The sequence below is a fragment of the Phragmites australis genome, chromosome 7 (assembly GCF_958298935.1).
Source record: "Phragmites australis chromosome 7, lpPhrAust1.1, whole genome shotgun sequence".
Classification (NCBI taxonomy): domain Eukaryota; kingdom Viridiplantae; phylum Streptophyta; class Magnoliopsida; order Poales; family Poaceae; genus Phragmites; species Phragmites australis.
In genome coordinates this window covers 36960168-36979941 of record NC_084927.1, presented here as the reverse complement: position 1 = coordinate 36979941, position 19774 = coordinate 36960168, and the positions used below count along the sequence as shown (strand labels likewise).

Here is a 19774-nt window from a genome sequence, read left to right as displayed (position 1 = left end):
AAAAAGTGTTTAAGCCAACGGCAAACAACAGTCGGTGTTTAATCGATACAAATGATATATGACATTCAGTTTTCTCTCCCGACCTACAACTAGCACCACGCACATCTCATCCATCCCAGCTTCATTCTATTGTGAAACAATAATTAAATCTTATAGCTCGCAAACAATGGTCGAACCACCACTCGACTTCTACAGATGATATATGCATTGTTAAGCATTTTAGATAATTTTTAAGTTAGGCATCAACACTGTTATACCCAGATTATAAGAATGAGAATCATCAATAATTCAATGTAGGAACATGCACAATATACATAAAAACAATAACTTATCAATTTAGACACCATAAGATCCAAAGTAGAAGGTGGAATTTACTTATATGCTTGCCTTGCTGATTTTGCACTTCGATCATGTATAGTTCTGTTTGACATCGGTCTCGACCACTTGAATCGTCGATGCGTAACTCTCTAAATAATTTCAAAACACAACGAATGAACAAATGAACGAATAGAAATGTATGATTATGATGAATGATCGTGAATGAGATTAAATGAGCAATGTTACAGAAGCATTTGCAAAAGAACGCCTAAGCAATTGGGCTAACAAAAGTTTGAACCTCTCATGGGACAACCTGAGGTCACAGGGTACTGAGTAACTAGCGGTTAGACTGGCCCAAGCGACGATCAAACCGTGGGGGGCGAACAGAGAAGAAAACGGTATTGAGTAGGCCTAACGGTCAGACCAGTCTTAGCGGTAGTCAGACTGCTAGGCTTGGCCGACGACACCTTAGTGAGGTCTGTGACGAAGGCTCCGACGATACCTTCGATCATGAATGGTACCAAAACACTATACAAGACCATGGAATTGTTTCTTGAGTGATTTGGACAACACGCACGGGTCAAACTCTAGGACCCTATGGATGAAGTCCATGGCTAGGGTGGAGCTCGGGTCTAAATGAAATCAGGACCAGTTGAAGTTCGGGAACGATGGAAAAATGGTAGGGAAAGTCTCACCTTGGCTTGAGAAAGTTTTTAGGGGTTTGGCCAACTCTGGGAAAGCTTCGATTCGAGGATCGGGCTCGGGGGTGGTGATTGACATCGAGGTGGAAGAAGTCACGTGAAAAGCATCTCCGACGAAGAAGATAGCTGGAAGGAGCTCGAGGAAGCCTTTTGGGAGCTCGAGGAAGTTTTCTCCGTCAATATTTGGCTGTCGAGGTGGTCTCCTCTCTCTCGGTTTAGTGAAGGGGAGTGAGTGAATGAAGGAGAGAGAGTGAGTGAGAGTCGGCCGATGGCTTTAAGTGGTGCCTCTATGCTCTGGTGATCAGATCGCGGGTGAGACCCACATGCTGAAAACCTACGTTTTTTTTCCCTATTTCTTTTCTTTTCCTTTCCTTTTCTTCTCCTTCCTAAATGGCTTTGCATCATCCTAACTATTTCTAATCAATTTTCACTCATAATATATATGGTAGAAATACGCGTTGATCAATGACATAACATTTTCAAAATATATTTAAAACTTAAAACAAAACCAACAACATTAAGCATGATGTCATAATAAGTATGCATGCTTAATGACTATATTAGGGTTTTGAAGTGTGACAGTGGCCTACCCTACCACCCGGCTAGACAACCACCCCTAACCCCCATAGCCCTAGCCGCGCCCAGCCGTCCGTCACGCTTGAGTTGCCTAACCCTAGCCAGCCATCGTTGGACAGCGCCCTCCGCCACCTCCAGATGCCGCCCACCCACACTCAAGCAGACGAGCCCGTCGCGAGCCATGTCGCCCAGCCTCTGTGCGGTTGTGCCTGCCGTTAGACACCGCCCACCGGAGCAGAGAAGCCTGCCGCGTGCCGTCGGATGTCACCCGCCCAGCCCCTGTGCGGTTGTACCCACTCGCAGCCAGACACAACCCTCCTGAGTAGACGAGCTAGCCAACGGGGACTGCAACTACGGTGAAAATCAAAACCGTAAAAACCAACATCGAAATGAACAGTTTTCCAATATTTTATAGCATATTGGGTTTGCATATTCTAAAAATCAAAATTTTCAAACATAAAAAACCAAACCAAAAACCTGGGCCTAACGAAAGGACAGCTGACTGCTTGACAATCGTGACCAAGCGAGTAACGGATCTTCAAGCTTCATTACTGCTACTCATCTATCACTCATCAAGGCTCGAGTACTATTCCCACTTGGTCTTCACAAAGGAACAGTGCTCCGCCCGTGAAGCATTCAATCATGTGAAGACAGGAGACCAAGCTTGCTAACCACAGTGTCACTACAGTGCTTCGCGCCGGAGGAGACTAAACAGAAAAAAGGAGTTTAAAATGAAGCTTAATAAATTAAGTGTTGCACGAAAAAAAGTGCCAACAAATCAAAAGAGATAAAGAATCGTCACCTCGTGGACGCCTTATGTATGCAAAATCAATACTTTTTTCAATACATGTTTGACGTGAAAACTATAGACTACTTAGCCACAATGCTACGAGCAAGGTGGGGAAGAAGAGGAGAGAGACAGCACGGAGACTAGGCAATAGCCACATTGAACAACGTATAAATGTTGCAGGTGTTAGAAGTAAGAAAATTAGATCTAGATGTATATTTGAAACCCACGACTTGTAAGTGGGTTTTTACAATTTTTTCCTAATTCTTTTTTAAATATCATTTCAATTTTACTTTTTAAAAGAAGGAAAAAAATCATCAATTGTTTGCGAGTTTGTATTTCGAACCTAAGAAATAAGTCTATCCACTTAGTACATGTGGTTAGAACTGTAGAAGTACATGGATAAATACATCCTTGAAGTTTTGATGGTGTGCCAAAGAATCAGCTCTCCTCACTCAGGCCACATTTGGTTCTCAAATATCCATGGTTCTTGTAAGCGTGCATGCATATCTCGAGGTCTTTAGTTATAAACCAAAATTCCAATGAGCCCGATTTGCTCACTCACTGAGTCATCATCGTGGTTGGCCCGTCCTATTGACACGATCACGATTCTACACAGCTACACGCCAACACCTAGGACACGATCATGATCAGTAGTGAGTGATGGATCCACATCAAAGTGTTAGGTCCTGGGCCTCCCGCCGCCACGTATCTCACAGCCGCGCCGCCCAACAACGCCTCTCGCCGCGTCGCACAACTGCGCCTCCTGCTGCCCATACGCCCACACAACCTTTCTTCTTCTACCTTCCATCCTTCCCCAGCGTAGGAGCGCCCTGCGCCTGCCGACCAAGCTCTCACCTCCAACGGCTGGTGTTGTCCTCAAGAGTCAAGGGGCTAGGGGGCCTTAAGCCCTCATACTCTGCCGGCGTAGCGGGGAGCCTCCCCCGCCCCCAGAAGATTTGCCACTGTTAGCAATACTACACCTAGGATACGATCATGATTACCTATCGCCGATGAGCAGCCGCTCATTTTCTCTCAATTGTCTTCCAAGTAACAAAGAAACTTTTTATTTATATTTTTGATTTTTTAATGTTTGTAAAAATATATATCTATTTTAAAATATTACACATCAAGATTACTGTCGGCCATTAAAAGGGCGACAACCATGTATCGCCCAGTCAACAGGCGACAACTTATAAGGCCCACGGTATAACAGTCATAAATTAAATACCATGTCCGATTGATCACACTATTACTCTAAGACCTGAAGCTAAGGTTGTCAGCCAAAGACCTTGTCACGTCCTGAAATCCGTAATTGTGTGTTTTAATCCTAAAACATTTAATTTCAGCTTCATGTTCCAGTTTGGGTCACTGGAGCACCTCACTTTGAATCAATGAGGTGGGAGAAGGAAAAATTAAGAGAAATAAAAGAGCTAGAAGCAAGTCTGGATTTTCCTCTAGGTAAATGGGGCCCACTTGGGTGAAAAATATCTCTCTATAGGTGGGCAACAACACTCTCTCTCCCCCTAAAAAGCTTGCCCATACGTACTACTCACCCACTCCACCAGATAAGGCTTTTTGAGGAAGCAAGTTGGAGTTGGCTGTCTCTCACTCTCTCTCTTAGGCTCCCTTTTTCCCCTTTGGATCCTTACCTCTGGGAGCAAGATCAAGGTACGTATGTGGTACTCACGTGACCACCAGCTCAAGGATTACTCATCCATCCAATTCATTTTCAGTTTCCCCGAAGGAATTCGAGCTGGTTCTGAACTTGTTTGGTGTTCTTTGGGTGAAGCAAGGAAGCAGCAGTTTTTCCTCTCTTCTCCAAGCCATTTTCCGTCGTTTCTTCCTTCAACTGGCGGTCACCAACCTCAGCAAAGGACCTTGGGTGAGTCTGCTAGGCTCCCATGGCAAGTATGCTCATTTTTGGTTGGATAGATCTTGAATCTGGAACTAGGGTGGTAAAGTTCTTCAGTCTGGGAACAAATGAGGATTTATGTGGATTTGAGTTAGGAATCATGTTGCTATACGGTTGAGCAAAGTCTAGACCCTGTACACCCTTCTAGGCATTTTAACCTTTGATTTAGAGAGACTCCCAGGTTAATTTAGCCTAATTTTTCCCTTCGTAATGGCTGCTATTCTGAAGCTGCAGGAGGCTGATTTTACTGTAGCGCTCGAGTACTGTTCACCAAGCACCCCGGTACTGTTCACCCGAGCACCGTTCACCGAGCACCCGAGCAGTCCCCCGGGTATTGTTCACCCGAGCACCTCCGGGGGGTACTGTTCACCGATCACCCGAGCACTCCCCCGGATACTGTTCACCCCGAGCACCCGAGCACTGTTCACCCCGAGCACTTCCGGGTACTGTTATTGTCATGTATTGTGGAGCATATTTTTCTTATATGGTCGCATTTCATACATGCTCATTACATTGCACGCGTTGCTCTCTATAGTGAACGCCGATCCGTCGATCCCGGAGGCCGTGGGCGATCGTGAGGTGTCCCACCTTTCTGATCCAGGGTAGCAAGGCAAGCATCGTTCATATTGCACCGTGTCTACTTGAAAATTTAATATGTTATCTACGCTTATGTATACATTGCATGTGTCGGGTACCGAGTTGGGTAGAACCTATACCGATGCATTATCCCATTTCGGTCACGTGTCATGTGTTGTTCCTAGTAGCCTAGTGGTGTCGTCGTGGTCTAATTTTAGTTTGCTATGCTTAGTGGTACTTAGGCTTTCCGGTAGAAGTCGACGACGGCGTCCACCGTTGTCGCGAGCCTATGGCTTATTACTTGTTCACACTTATGGTTGTATTGATGATGAGTCGGTTTGGTGAGTGGTGAGTTGAGACGAGGTGTGGGCGGTGTTAGGGGTGTCATCTGCTCACGAGGAGTCCTCAGGCAGTTCGGGGAGGGAACCCGGACACCGTAGACCGCTTGCACCGGTTAAGCACCGACCGTCGGTGTAGTCGGCTTTAGCACATACCTTACTCACCACATGCTGATATAATGGTAGGCGAGCCGATTACCTTTCGCAGACGTGGTCATGTGGGCCTCGTCATAGACGGTGTGAGTCCGGTTTGAGTTCGGGCTTTTAGCGGTATTAGTTTGCTCGGGGAGTAGTTCTAATACCGCCGTGCCGAGCTATGGTTGATCCACATGGTTGGGCCTGGTTAGGAAAGGTTGTCACGGGTACCCCCTTGTGTGCATCTTAGCGGGTGGCACAAGCCGTATGGTCCCTGTGTCGTGTGGGTCCAGGAGTATCCCCCTGCAGGGTGTATAATCAGTTCGAACTGCCGCGCTCTCGGTCATGAGCATCGCTATCGCTTATCTCCACCGAGCGACCATGTTTTGGTCGTAGAGTTTCGATGTGGGTTGTGGCATGGTTGGATTGGGGTGGTTTGGTCGGTATGTGGTTGGTGGTTTGGTGGGAATTGTTTGCTTTGATACACTTGTTGTTCATATGTCTGTTCTGATCAGTTGGTTGGTAGGGTTTGAGTCGGTGGTTGGTTAAGTCAGTTGCTTATACCTAGAGTCTAGGTTGCTTACTGCTTAATGAACTTAAACATGTCTTAATCCTTGCTACAGCTTCAAATGCATGATTCTTGGAGTCGAGAATATATATACTCATACTGTGTAAGTCTTGCTAGTACCTTCGTACTAAGGGGTGCTGCCCTTAAGTTGCTTTCAGGTTCGCAGGTTGGCGAGGGAGAGGCTGTGTTCGGCTACTTTGTGCCTGCCGATCAGGGTGGCGGGCAGGAGTAGCACCTTCTACTCCGAACTCCGGCGCTTTTGGTATGGAGCCTAAGGGCATACGGCTCCATACTCTTTTGTTGTATAGGTTTTTCTTCCGCTGCATAGTTGTTGTTGTTCCTCTTTTATTGTAAATTGTGGAAGCAGTTGCATGTTTAATAATGGTAATCCAGTTTAATTATTTTCTCTCTATTAAACTGTGTTGTGATATTTGAGTTGGAAGGCATGTGTTCCGATCCTGGGCACAAAACACGTGCCGGGACTACCGGAATGGTATTCTGGTTAATCGTCGAGGTTGTGATTATGAATAATGATTCTCCTGATGATTAATTAGAATACTATTTGGACGGTTCCTCACAGACCTTACAGGCTACCACACAAACGAAAGGATGATATGGAGGATTTAATTGCACAATTTCTAAAATCAGAACTGATAAGACCCAATGTGAGTCCTTACTCATCACCATTGATCTTAGTCGAGAAAAGAATGGCACCTAGAGAATATGTGTTAAAACTATAGATAACTCAATTCTAATACTGTTAAGAACAAGTATTCAATACCAATCATAGAAGATTTATTGGATGAACTATTTGAGCAAAGATATTCTCAAAACTTGATCTGAGATCTGGTTACCATTAGATAAAAATGAAAGAAGAAGATATATACAAGATTGCATTTAGTACATATATGGGACACTATGAATTTGTGGTGATACCATGTGGGCTAACAAATGCACCAGCCACTTTCCAGTCACTAATGAATCACGTATTGGCTTCAATTCTGAGAGAATTTGCACTATTTTTCTTTGATGACATACTTATACACAGTGCAACTATGGAAGATCACATCTCACATCTGAGTATAGTCTTTGACGTATTGAGACAAAATAGTTTATATGCAAAAATGAGCAGATGCACATTTGGTCAATCACATGTAGAATATTTAGGACACATCATTGGTGCTATTGGAGTAGCAACTGATCCAATGAAAGTGGATGCAATTAAGAATTGGCCAACACCTGTAAATGTGACTAAATTGAGAGGATTTTTAGGTCTAGTAGGTTATTACAGAAGATTTATACAAGGCTATGATATATTCTGCGGACCATCGTTGATTCTCTCAAAAAGAATTCCTTTGAATGGGGAGAAAGACAAGAACAAGCATTTCAGCATCTCAAAACAATCATGACCAATGCTCTAGTGCTAGCACTTCCTGATTTCAGCAAGCCATTCGTATTAGAAGTAGATGCTAGTGAACATGGCATATGAGCAGTTTTAATGCTAGAAGGAAGACCAATATCTTATTTGAGCAAAACTCTAGGACCAAGCAACCTTGTCAACATATGAAAAAGAAGCCATAGCGATACTCGAAACATTAAAGAAGTGGAAACATTACTTTGCAAGTACATAATTGATCATCATGGTTGATCAACAAATTCTAAGGTACATACAAGACCAAAGACTAGTTGAAGGAGTACAACATAAATTTTTAATCAAGCTACTAAGCTATGATTACAGGGTGAAATAAAAAAAGAAGAGAAAATAAGGCTGCTGACGCACTCTCAAGAGCAAGTCATACACCTCGACTTACGGCCTTAATAGAAGTTGTTCCAGTGTGGATTGATGAGGTGGTGAAGAGTTATGAAGATGATGCCAAGTGCATTGAGCTAATTAGAAAACTCAGCATTGATTCAACTACAGATACTCACTATAATCTACAAAATGGCATATTAAGGTATCAAGGAAAGTTAGTAATTGAGAACACTGGAAATCTGAAAACATAATTATTACATTCCTTTCATAATTCAGCTCTGGGTGATCATTTAAGAGAAAAAGCTACTGATCATAGATTGAAACTGGTATTCTATTGGCCTCACATGAATCAAGAAGTAAAGGATTATGTGAGACAATGCACTGCCTGTCAAAAAACAAATATGAAAAAAGACCACATCCAAGTCTCCTACAATCTCTACCTGTACCATATATGATATGGATACACATATCTATGGATTTTATAGAAGGCTTACCAAAATTACAAGGTAAAGATGTTATTCTTGTAGTGTGGACAGATTTATTAAGTTTGCTCATTTTATAACTCTCAGTCATCCATATATTGTCCAATATATAGTCACATTATTTGTTGATAATGTATTCAAGTTGCATGAGTTACCTACAGTTATTGTAACCGATAGGGATAAGATTTTCACTAGTTAATTGTGGCAACAATTATTCAAAACATTGGGAGTCAAACTTAGATTTAGTACTTCATATCACGCTAAAACTGATGGACAAACAGAAAGAGTAAATCAATATTTAAAAAATTATTTGAGATGGTTTCACAGGATGTTTTTAGTAGAATGGTGGTATAATATCTCATATTATACATCCTTGATAATGATACCCTTTCAAGCTCTATATGGTTTTCCACCTCCAATGGTAGCTAAAGTGGTAATACACGACTGTCCACATGATAATGCTACATAGATCTTGCAGAATAGAGATTTAGTAGCTCAGGTCATCAAAGATAATCTCCAAAGGCTCACACAAGAATAAAAAATCAAGTTGACAAAAATAGAAAAGAAATAGAGGTTTCAGTGGGTGATATGATATACTTGAAGATTCAACCATAGAGACACACTTCATTGAGCATTCACAGATCACTGAAACTACACTCAAAATTCTATGGACCCTTCAGAGTCCTAGAAAAATTTAGCAAAGTTGCTTACAAGCTATTACTACCAATGATATGCAATCTTCATCCAGTGTTTTATGTAAGTCAGCTCAAGAAGCACATAGGACCATAAGCAGTACCAACTCCTGATTTACCATTGATTGATGATAAAGGCAACATCAAAATAGCACTTGTGTCAATACGGAAAGGAGACTCATACCAAGAAACAAGGAACCAGTTGTGCAATGGTTAATTCACTGGATGAATCTACTAGAATCAGAAGCTATTTGAGAAGATTCAGATTTCATCATGAAGGTGTTTCCAAATTTTCATCCTTGAGGACAAGGATGTTAAGGAGGGGCATTGTCAGGAATGCTAACATTCAGACCACACTGAAGAGATATTCAGACAACTCTCAAGTGAAGCGTTAGCAAAGGAGAGTCATCCATCAGATATCCGGCGGCTATCGTCAATTAACCTTAAGTTAGCACCTAATCTGGTGTGTGTTGCTTTTTCAGCTTGTTTGCGGACATTAAATAGTGTTTATTATGTTAATTTGCATTAACAATAAGTGTAATTAAGCCCGGACTTTAAAGGGCTGAGTCGGTGTCTATAAGGGGATATGGATGAATATTCTGAAACTCTAATTTTAAGGTAAAGTTCATCTAAATCTCCAATCCAAGTTATCTATCCAACTACCTAAATTCACCCGCATTCCTTCGTTTCATCCTGCTGGATTATTCGTTCGTGTCAGGCGAGGCGATCCTCATCTCGAGCGCGCGGAGGTCATCCACCCGCTCCCCACCCCATCCCTTCGTCGCTACGCAGTTCGGCCCACCTACCTATTCCTTCGCAGTTCGCACCACAGCACCAGTTTTTTTTAACCTTTTATTTTTTCTCTTTGCTAGATTTCGCGGCCGCCTCCTAATAATAGTCGCTGTGGGCAGTGGAGAGCACCGCCATGGGAGCGCTCGAGGAGCCCCACCTCGCCGCCGCCCTGGCCGCCGCGTGCGCGTGCGAGGAGGACGATGGTCTCGAGCTGCTTGGTGGGGACGGCGAGGCGGCGGCGGCGGGCGACGCCATGGAGCCGGCGGTGCGCGCGCTGCTGGTGGGGCTCGGCGAGGACGAGCGCCGCGAGGGGCTGCGCCGGACGCCCAAGCGCGTCGCCAAGGCCTTCCGCGACGGCACCCGAGGTACGACGAGCCCCTCCCCCCCTCTCCACGAGTTCGTGGATCCGTTTGCCAATCTTAACTGTGCTTGTGTTTTGTGGAAACATGGCGTCGTATCCGATCTGTGATCTGTTTCCTGCTACGCTCACCGTTGTGGAGTAGTGCGCCACTGTACCTGCCATGCGGGAGCTTTGTCCAGCACCAAACACCTGGTAAATGGTGAAGATGAACAACACCGTGTGGCATTTGAATACGTATGGTGTTGTCATTGCCCGGACCTCAGAACTAGGGACATGGGATGGACCTGACACTGTTCCAGAGCAAATTCCATTTTGGTTGTCAGTCCAGTCCAACTTAGTTGAGTGCAGTTTGGTGCGATTCTCACCTGCCCTGATCATTATGCCGGTGTAGATTTACTATTGGGCTAGTACGTCGCTCATATGCTATAAGTTTTGGCAATTGACAGACCGTGCTTTGAAAATTTAGCAACCGACCACCTTGCAACCTTTGACATGAGCATAATGGCCAAAGCATGCAGCTAGAGCGTACACAGAGGACTTGGATGGGTGGGTATTGCACAGTTGCACTATTACTACGATGAGCATGTGATGTGGATTCCAGTGTGAGAGAGTGGCAGTCTTACTGCAAATTTGCAATAGGCCAACAGAAGGGATCTTATGATTTTTTTTATTTTATTTATTTATTTATTTTGTTTCGGGTCCAGTTTGTCCCAGGCTGCAACACTGAGAAATTCTGTATTTAATCGTCATGGTTGTCGCTTAGTTATGAGAACGCTTTTTCGCATAGGATGCAACACATAGAAACTTTGTAATTAAGATTTAAGATAGTGATGTGTGGGGTTTGCCTTTATACATCACTGAATTTTCATTGACCATTTATTGTACCGTTGCTAGGCTCCTCCATATACGCTAAATCCCAACTGCAGCCACCAGCTCGTCCACTTCCATGGCCATTTTCCTCCACTTGTCAACACATCAACACTTCTCACTCTAACTACTACCACGATTGAATTGTAAGCGTATGTCCATTGATTGATTCATGGCCAAAATGTAAATTTTGATCATAACTGGATATTGTTCACTCCTTTGTCGCATTACTATAATGCCTTACTGACTGTTAAGATATTTTTATGTTTATGAAATGAAAGTTTGCTTGAATTTTTTCCTGGTTGAAACAGTATCTTTTTCTGACCAGCTGTCAGTTATTGTATTCTTCAGGCACATGGTGTATCAATCTGCCTTACACTACTTTATTGTTTTTAAGAGTATTCATTTATTGAAAATGAACCTAAACATCAAGTTGGCCATGCTTTATCATCTATTTACGAATTCATAAATCTCTGGGGAATTTTGGAATGGATGTACTCTAGCGGAGAAATTGGCAAAAAGATTGATAAATTCAGTCACGCGATAATCAGTAATGAAGATAGGCCTGGTGCGATTGAAAATGAAGTTATATTTGGTTCCTCTAGTGTCATTTTGGCTACGTTTGAAAGAGTGAGCAATACTCTTAAAAGTATTTGAAAGAATTCTATTAGCATTTTATTTCATTGACAGCTTCAATTAAACAGTTCAAACCCTGTTTTTCTACTTCTATGTGAAACTTGAAACCTTTTACTAGTGATGATGAAGGGAATAGCTAATGTTCTGTTCCAGTACTATATTGTCCATGAGTAGCGACATCATATTTTTCTTTTATTTTACACCATCTCATTTTTACAATGAAGATGTTTGAGGCTCTTACTTTTTGTTTAGTTGTAATGCAGTTGCTTCTTGATCCTTATTTTGACTATGGCTTAAATTACTCTTGCAGGTTACCAAAAAAAAGTAAAGGACATTGTGCAAGGTGCTCTGTTTCCAGAGGTTGGTGTCAATAAAAGGACTGGCTCTGCTGGTGGAACTGGAGGGCAAGTTGTTGTTCGAGATATTGAACTTTTTTCATACTGTGAGTCATGCTTGCTTCCATTCAGCATACAATGCCATGTTGGATATGTACCCTCTGGTGGAAGGGTTGTTGGGTTAAGCAAGCTTTCTAGAGTAGCAGATGTCTTTGCCAAGAGGTTGCAAAACCCTCAAAGACTAGCTAACGAAGTCTGTGGTGCTCTGCATGCTAGCATTCAACCTGCTGGTGTGGCTGTTGCTTTGCATTGCTGGCACATTCCTTTGCCAGAAAACTTGGAATGCAAGACTTTGCAAGGTTGGATAAGAACTTCACATTCATCTCGCTCTGGAGTTTTCGAGGTTGAGAACAACTCCTTTTGGCACGACTTCTTGGCTCTTCTTAAGCTAAGGGGCATAGACATGGAGATGGACAATCATTCTGTCTCTCATTCTTGGTGCCCCTTAGGGTCTCATGAGGTTCTACTCTTCAATGGGCACTGCAAAAAGGGCACAGCCAATGGCGCAGTTTCACCCAAATCTGCTCCCAGCCCCTCTAACATGGTTTCTGCTGTTAGCTCAATGCTCCTATCCCTTGGAGAGGATCCTCACAGGAAAGAACTTTTAGGTACTCCTCAGCGTTACGTGCAGTGGCTGATGAAGTTCAGAGCATGTAATCTTGAGGTGAAGCTGACTGGATTTACACTTAATAGTGCTATTGTATATGGGAGACCAGGTGGAGATGCGGCTGATCGTCGAGCAATCCATTCTGAGCTGCATTTGCCATTTTGTTCTCAATGTGAGCACCATCTTCTGCCCTTCTATGGGGTAGTGCACATTGGTTACTTCGACAATGGAAGCGGAGAAGGCATTGATCGGTCACATTTTCAGGCCTTGGTTCATTTCTATGGATGCAAGCTTCAAGTTCAAGAAAGGATGACAAGGCAGATAGCTGAAGCAGTTTATTCTGTTTCACATAGTGGGGCCATGGTTGTTGTAGAGGCCAACCACATTTGCATGATATCTAGGGGAATAGAGAAAATCAGGAGCAGCACTGCAACAATTGCAGTTTTGGGCCAGTTTTTGACCAACCCTTCTGCCAAGGCATGCTTCTTGCAAAATGTTTTAGATACAGCTGGTTCGGTGGTATGAATTGTATCTCTAGCAAAAGATACATGGTATTTAATTCCGTGTTGTCATTTTAGAAAAGCACTGCAAGAAAAAAATCATATGGTTGGAAGTTACTATCCAGTGGTGGCAATGTTTGCCGATCTACTGATCCTTTGTCATTACCATACAAAATATCCTTTGCTTGATGACTGCAAATTCTCGTCGTCGAAGACTATCAAGGATATCACAAGAAAGCATCAAAGGGGTTTGGTTCTCTTGTGTTGTACCCTGTCATTTGTACGGCACTTCAAATAAATAGTGATAGTTACAACTGTGCCAAGAAAAATATTTACTTAGATATGTTTAGATTGTTGTCAAATTATCATTCGTTGTTGCAATTTCGTCGAGATCATTCCAGTTTTATTGTAGTGTTGAATCTGCAGCTCTGTCGAGAAAGATAATTACTCAGGTATGTTTCGAGAAAGATAGTTACTCAGATACAGTGGTGAATTTTGTTTCTATTAAAATCTCTACAAGCTGGCGGCATGACCTGAAGATCCAAACAGCCCGCCCACACTTCCCACGAGCTTGCATAGAGCAATGTACCTGACAAGATCAGAGCGCGCGCGCGCGCCACATCGCACATGCCAAGCTAGCGCGGCGCGGCGCCCTCGGCGCAGTTCGCTGCGTGCGTGACGACTAGCTCGCTCACGGATTCCGACCGCGAGCTGCCGCGCTGCTTACTGATAGATCGAGCTCAGTTTTCTTGGGCTCGACGTGGGTCGCGGGCGACGATCTGACTCCAATGGTAACTGGCAGTCGATGGATTTTCCAAACTGGATCAAGACCCTGCTATCTACTAGTCTAAGACCCAATTCTGACACGGTGGTTGTTTGACATGAACGTCAGGCTACCATATGAACTTACGCAGATATTCCAACACGTCCGTTCAGTCGGTCGTGGACGGTGCGAACACGGTAGTACACCTCTAGCATTGCTAATGTTTAGGTCTTTTGGACTGAATGATCGAATTCATCAACTCGTATGCGTGTTCAACCATAGCATTTTACATGAAAGTCTCTAGGGGATCAGTGGCTTCTTACCGATGTGGAATGGTAGTTACAGACCTATCAGGAGCTGGAGGTTGAGCTCGAGTATTAGACACACACTGTGGCTACTGCAAATACTAGTAGTAGCAATAGTAGATTTTCATGAGTCCCGTGGAGGTTTCGCTATTTGCAGCTTACGTGCGTGCTAACTGCAGGTCGCCTCTGTTGCTCAAACTTCCACGCTATGCTGCTATATAACTCCGCTCAAGCAGGATACTGTGTACGATACAGCCCAACACGTCTCGGAGAAACACTAACCCAGCACGCAGGACGAACAGTGCAGATGGCTACGGCGAGCAGCGCGGTGACAACGTTCCTCCCGACGGCGTCGGACGAGGCGACGCTGCGGCCGTCGTTCGTGCGGGAGGAGGACGAGCGGCCCAAGGTGGCGCACGACAGCTTCAGCGACGAGGTGCCGGTGGTGTCGCTCGAGGGCATCGGCGGCGCGCGGCGGGCCGAGATCCGCGCGCGCGTGGCCGCCGCGGCCGAGGACTGGGGCATCTTCCAGGTGGTGGACCACGGCGTGGACGCCTCCCTCCTGGCCGACATGTCGCGCCTGGCGCGCGAGTTCTTCGCGCTGCCGCCCGAGGAGAAGCTCCGGTTTGACATGTCCGGCGGCAAGAAGGGCGGATTCATTGTCTCCAGCCATCTCCAGGTACGTGCGTGTTGTGTAAGCGCGCGCGCGCGCCGTAACTTCGTACGTGCGCAGCATGGTTCGTCCAACGTCTAGCTAGCTAGATGCAGAGTTGCAGGCTTGGTCTCCTTAGATCACGCAGAGACTTCGGAAAAATGGTAGCCGAAATTCATCGAATTTTCGTGTTCACGTATTAAGGTGGTGTTTAGCATAGCTACAACTTTAAGATCTATGTAGGATTTAAAATTTATAGAATAAAATAATATGATTTAACCATCCTTTTTAGTCAAAAATAAGAATAATGTGGCTTAACCAAATGTTATGAATTTGCTCATAACAATAGCTTTATTTTTTTATTTTGGGGCCATAAATGACCGACTCTAAAAAGTTTAGCAAAGTGTGGCGAATATATAACCTTCACGTATTAAGCGTGGCCCGTATTAAGTGTGGCCCCTATATGCGTATGGCCACTATACGCAAACTGATCTGAAATTGCTGCAATTCTCTTTTTATTTCTTAAGTTAGTAACAACACAATATCTTCGAGTAGGATTGTTTCGCTGTTAACGCAATTTAGCGTGCAGGGGGAGGCGGTGCAGGACTGGCGTGAGATCGTGACATACTTCTCGTACCCCGTCAAGGCCCGTGACCACTCGCGGTGGCCCGACAAGCCGACGGCGTGGCGTGCGGTGGTGGAGCTGTACAGTGAACGGCTGATGAGCCTGGCCTGCAAGCTCCTGGGCGTGCTGTCCGAAGCGATGGGCCTTGAGACGGACGCGCTCGCCGAGGCCTGCGTCGACATGGACCAGAAGGTGGTGGTCAACTTCTACCCCAAGTGCCCGCAGCCGGACCTCACGCTGGGCCTCAAGCGGCACACCGACCCCGGCACCATCACGCTGCTGCTGCAGGACCTCGTCGGCGGCCTCCAGGCCACCCGCGACGGCGGGCGGACGTGGATCACCGTGCAGCCCATCGGGGGAGCGTTCGTCGTCAACCTCGGCGACCACGGCCACGTGAGCTGAAATCATTAGCTTGTAATGTACTTACTACCTGGTGCTTGTGTACGGCTGTACGCAAAGCATGCAGCCTCCTGACCGTGCGTGTGCAGTTCTTGAGCAACGGCAGGTTCAAGAACGCCGACCACCAGGCGGTGGTGAACTCGGAGTGCGGCCGGCTGTCGATCGCGACGTTCCAGAACCCGGCGCCCGACGCGACGGTGTACCCGCTGGCCGTGCGGGAGGGCGAGGCGCCCATACTGGACGAGCCCATCACGTTCGCGGAGATGTACAGGCGCAAGATGGCGCGCGACCTCGAGCTCGCCAAGCTCAAGAAGCAGGCCAAGGCCGAGAAGGAGCTGCAGCTGCAGCAGAGTGCCAAGGAGTTCGCGGTGCCGAAGACCAAGTCTCTCGACGAGATTCTTGCCTGAGGCGATCAAACCATTAATCCACGATTGGTGCGTGATTCGTATCAATTTAGCTATCGTAATTAAGCGCTATGAAATAATGTGTGGCGAATTAAGTAGTACCTCAGTTGGTCAGTATCATCTAGGTTAGGTTTGAACATGAGATGCACTGATTTGTGGATATCTCTTTAAAAATCTAGTTTTAGCACTATAGTTTGGTAATTCCCTATCTTAAATTTAAAAAACGTCCAGGAGAGTCTCTTCTTATGGTTGAGAAAAATATTAATAATGTGTGGTCCGTGAAATCGAGTCAGTTACTAGTGTGCTTGTGCAGATTAAGTGCAGATTAAGTGTGTTCCATATGAATTCTGAATGTGCGGTTCCGGTACTGAGATGACAAGTTCAGTCGTCATTTCTCAATAACGTAGGTAAGAGCACATACTTCTCTAAGAAGATAGGCCAATTTCTTAGAATACGTGAGAGTGAACTCGGAAGTAAGCCCTGCTTTCTACCCTTCAATATGGATTTTCATTTTCATGTGATGCACGATACGCTCAAAAGATTAACCGATCCTATCCTAAAGTTATATCACAACAGTAAGTAAACCAGAAAGGCCTATATTAGACAGTTGAGCCAAAGAGAAAATATGATGAGGTAGTCAGTTGGTCACACCACTTAACTTGTTATCCTGCAGCACCTCATGAGTCATGGCATCATCGGCATTCCGTCAACCTAAAATCGCACAAGTCAGGTTCTTTGAAATAATTCCGTACCAATCTTTGAACGAAATAATGTGCAATTAACCATCAAAATTTCAAGAATATAAAACATGCATTAGCATCATGCAACTCAAGCGCCTTTACCACACTATTGACTACGATGGGTGTACAGGGACCTTCACCGCAGAATACCATCGAGCATAAAGTTTTATTGCCAACGGTACAATTAATAGAATTGTTTGGAAAACAGTGACAATGAAAATAAAATAATTGCAAAAAGGTTTACAAAGTGCCACAACAGTTTAGATAAGCTTCTACCTCCTCAGACGCTTCACAAAATCCTACAGGCGAGGTTATGCTTCTCCTACAACGTCCGAGGAGAACATAAACTTCAAGCTACAGGAAATTGAAGAATTTTAGTGTCAATACTTTTTTTTCAATCGTAAATACCAAGTTCAACATTTTTATAATGTATGTGACTTCAAATATGTATACTTAAGATTTAGTGAAAATTGCAAAAACCCACTTGCATGACATAAGAGTTTCATTTACCCACTCAGTTCAGTCTTACATCTACAAATTTAAAATGTTTTCAGATACCTCTTAGATCCATATATTGCTTTGACCATCACATGTGTGCGTCGCATGGCCACGGATCTTGTTGTATGACCTCCGTTGGCTCTCCCAACCTCCAACGTGGCGGGCGAACGGATTGGCTCCTCTTCATAGCTCTCACGGTTTGGCTCCACTGCATCACTCCCCTCCTAACTCCCGAGCTCATCGCCCCAGTGCAACTCTGTCCAACGCTGAATTAACTAGCGCCGCTCATCTGCCTCGCATAGAGGGCTTAATCGTGCTGATCAGGTCAGCTCGGCTGATCACCATAAGAGCTATGGAGATGAGTCAATCCGCACACCTGTCAGGTTGGACGAGCCAATTGAGACAACACAGTATGATCCGTGGCCATATGTCACACGTGTGTGATAGTCAAAACGATATACGAATCTTATAGATATCTAAAAATATTTTAAATTTATAGATGTAAATCTGAACTAAAAGTTATTATGAGTGAGTGGATGAAAACCCTTGTTATGAAAGCCGTTGGTCGCGATCGATCTCATCTATCTCTAATGAAGTGCAACCGATCGTACACGGCTGCGGGCGGGCACGGCGATCATACCATGGGCATGTAGATGCATGTCCATGTTTTTGATCTCCCGGACCGATGGGCCTGAACTGCAAACTCCTCGGCGTGCCCTCAGAGCAGATGGTCCCCAAGATGGACGCGCTCGTCAAGGCCTTCTTCAAATAGCCCAACCTTACTCCGGGCCTCAAGTGCCACACCGACCCCGGCACCGTCACGTGTCGCCCGGGGTGCACGAAATGGCCGGTCGGCGCCCACGAAACGAGGGCGACTCAGGGTGAGGCACGCTGCAACATGCTCAGTTGCGTTCGCTCGAGCGGCGCGCACAGGGCGCGTGCGCGTGTGTGCATTGCCCTCGCGCGCAGGAAACACATCACAGGAGAAGCGTACGCGCGTGGGGGGCGGCCGGCTGTCACACCCGGCGGCAAGGTCGCGTTGCCGTTGCATTGCACCCGTCGTGGTCGCGCGCGTGCTTCGGCGGCCGGCGCAGTCATCTCTGTAGTAGAAAGGCGATGGCCAGCGCATGACCCGGGTGGGGTTAGTACGTACCCGCCCATGCCGCGGCGCTGTTCCATCCATGGCGGCCACGGCAAGCCCCCGGTCTCTGTGTGTGCGCCGAAACCGAGCAAGGCTTGTTCCAGGCTGCTCATGACACATAGCTAGACTGACTTGATCAGTGGGCTACGAGTATTAAATTTGTCTTTCGTCCGTACAAAGTCGATGAAGATAGAAACATTACGGTTAGATGACAAGCAGGCAGACTGCTCATCTCTCCGATTATGGTGCACGGATAAGGCTGCAACTAGCATACATGGTAGACTAATCTATGATGACTGATGTGCGGCCATGTGCCATGACAGCACTGTTTTCAACTTAGTTATCCGAAAGAGTGGACGATCCATCATGCCTGCGTCTCTGAAAACCGGTTTCTTTTTTAACAATGCGACGCATCTACATAATTTTCATTAAAGATCAAGACGTAACAGGAGGCTAGAATTGAAACCGTGACCAGCTCGACCTCTCACTGAGACTTCGCCACCGGACTACAAACCCGTTAGCCCGGAAACCGGTTTCTTGCAATCTGTTGGCTGCAAACTGTCAGGAAAAGGCGGAGTCCGCTATAGTTCGAGCTCTTAACAGCGACATGTGCTGCTGATGGCGAGGCCCCAACGGTATCGGACGTGAAAGCTGTCGATCGTAGGATCACATGCACCTGAGCCAGCTAGTCACCGGCCTAGAGGGCTCACCACGATGACGCAACGCCACGGCACCGGAACAAGCAAATATATCGCCCATGTTCTTCGTTTCCTTTTCGTCTTGCACGATCAATTCAGTACATGATTCACGTTGCATCCAGGATTTCCTCATGGTGAATTGAACCTTGGTTCTTGTGGATGACCACATCAGGTTGTGCCAGCCTGGAGCTTGGTCGTGGTCCCTCGCACAAACTCACTAGTCACGAAAAGCATGCATGCTCTGCAACGACAGATCAGGCTGTACGTATGCAAACACAAGTCGTACCATATCTATCATATCATGTATCATCATATATTTACTAATTGTAGGTTTTTTCATGAGTTTTACGGTAACTTTGATAAGACGCGCTAAGAAAATAAAGAAATATTAGAAAGAAAAAAACATCTAGCTATTGATTTTGATACCTAACCAACCATAATTTACTAATTGGGGAGACTACTCCAGAAACTCCACGGTGATTCTGGATGAGCCACGTTAATATAAGAAAAAAATAAAAAAAAATCCAAAAAAAGCAAAATATCTAACCTT

At 45.2% G+C, this 19774-nt stretch overlaps 2 protein-coding genes across 3 annotated transcripts; both read left to right on the top strand.

Annotated features, from left to right (window-relative positions):
- Positions 1-9497: 9497 nt before the first annotated feature.
- On the top strand, positions 9498-13394 carry LOC133925176 (GTP cyclohydrolase 1-like). Of its 2 annotated transcripts, none has more exons than XM_062371033.1 (3): positions 9498-9632; positions 9714-9998; positions 11808-13394. In XM_062371033.1, exons 2-3 carry the CDS (start codon positions 9767-9769, stop codon positions 13022-13024), a joined length of 1449 nt encoding a protein of 482 aa, XP_062227017.1. In that variant the 5' UTR covers positions 9498-9632; positions 9714-9766; the 3' UTR covers positions 13025-13394. The 2 variants fall into 2 exon arrangements, with proteins under 2 accessions (XP_062227017.1, XP_062227018.1); XM_062371034.1 differs by having other exon boundaries at positions 9573-9590.
- Positions 13395-14332: 938 nt separating this feature from the next.
- Positions 14333-16150, top strand: LOC133923702 (flavanone 3-dioxygenase 1-like). The gene is made up of 3 exons (XM_062368986.1): positions 14333-14746; positions 15309-15737; positions 15833-16150. Exons 1-3 carry the CDS (start codon positions 14375-14377, stop codon positions 16148-16150), a joined length of 1119 nt encoding a protein of 372 aa, XP_062224970.1. The 5' UTR covers positions 14333-14374.
- Positions 16151-19774: the final 3624 nt, after the last annotated feature.

Bases quoted from the DNA above. Each gene is read 5' to 3' on its own strand.
- LOC133925176 (XM_062371033.1), top strand. From the start codon at position 9,767: ATGGGAGCGCTCGAGGAGCCCCACCTCGCCGCCGCCCTGGCCGCCGCG. The intron at 9,999-11,807 runs GTACGACGAGCC...TTACTCTTGCAG, and splicing joins CTTCCGCGACGGCACCCGAG to GTTACCAAAAAAAAGTAAAG.
- LOC133923702 (XM_062368986.1), top strand. From the start codon at position 14,375: ATGGCTACGGCGAGCAGCGCGGTGACAACGTTCCTCCCGACGGCGTCG. The intron at 14,747-15,308 runs GTACGTGCGTGT...TTTAGCGTGCAG, and splicing joins TTGTCTCCAGCCATCTCCAG to GGGGAGGCGGTGCAGGACTG. The intron at 15,738-15,832 runs GTGAGCTGAAAT...GTGCGTGTGCAG, and splicing joins ACCTCGGCGACCACGGCCAC to TTCTTGAGCAACGGCAGGTT.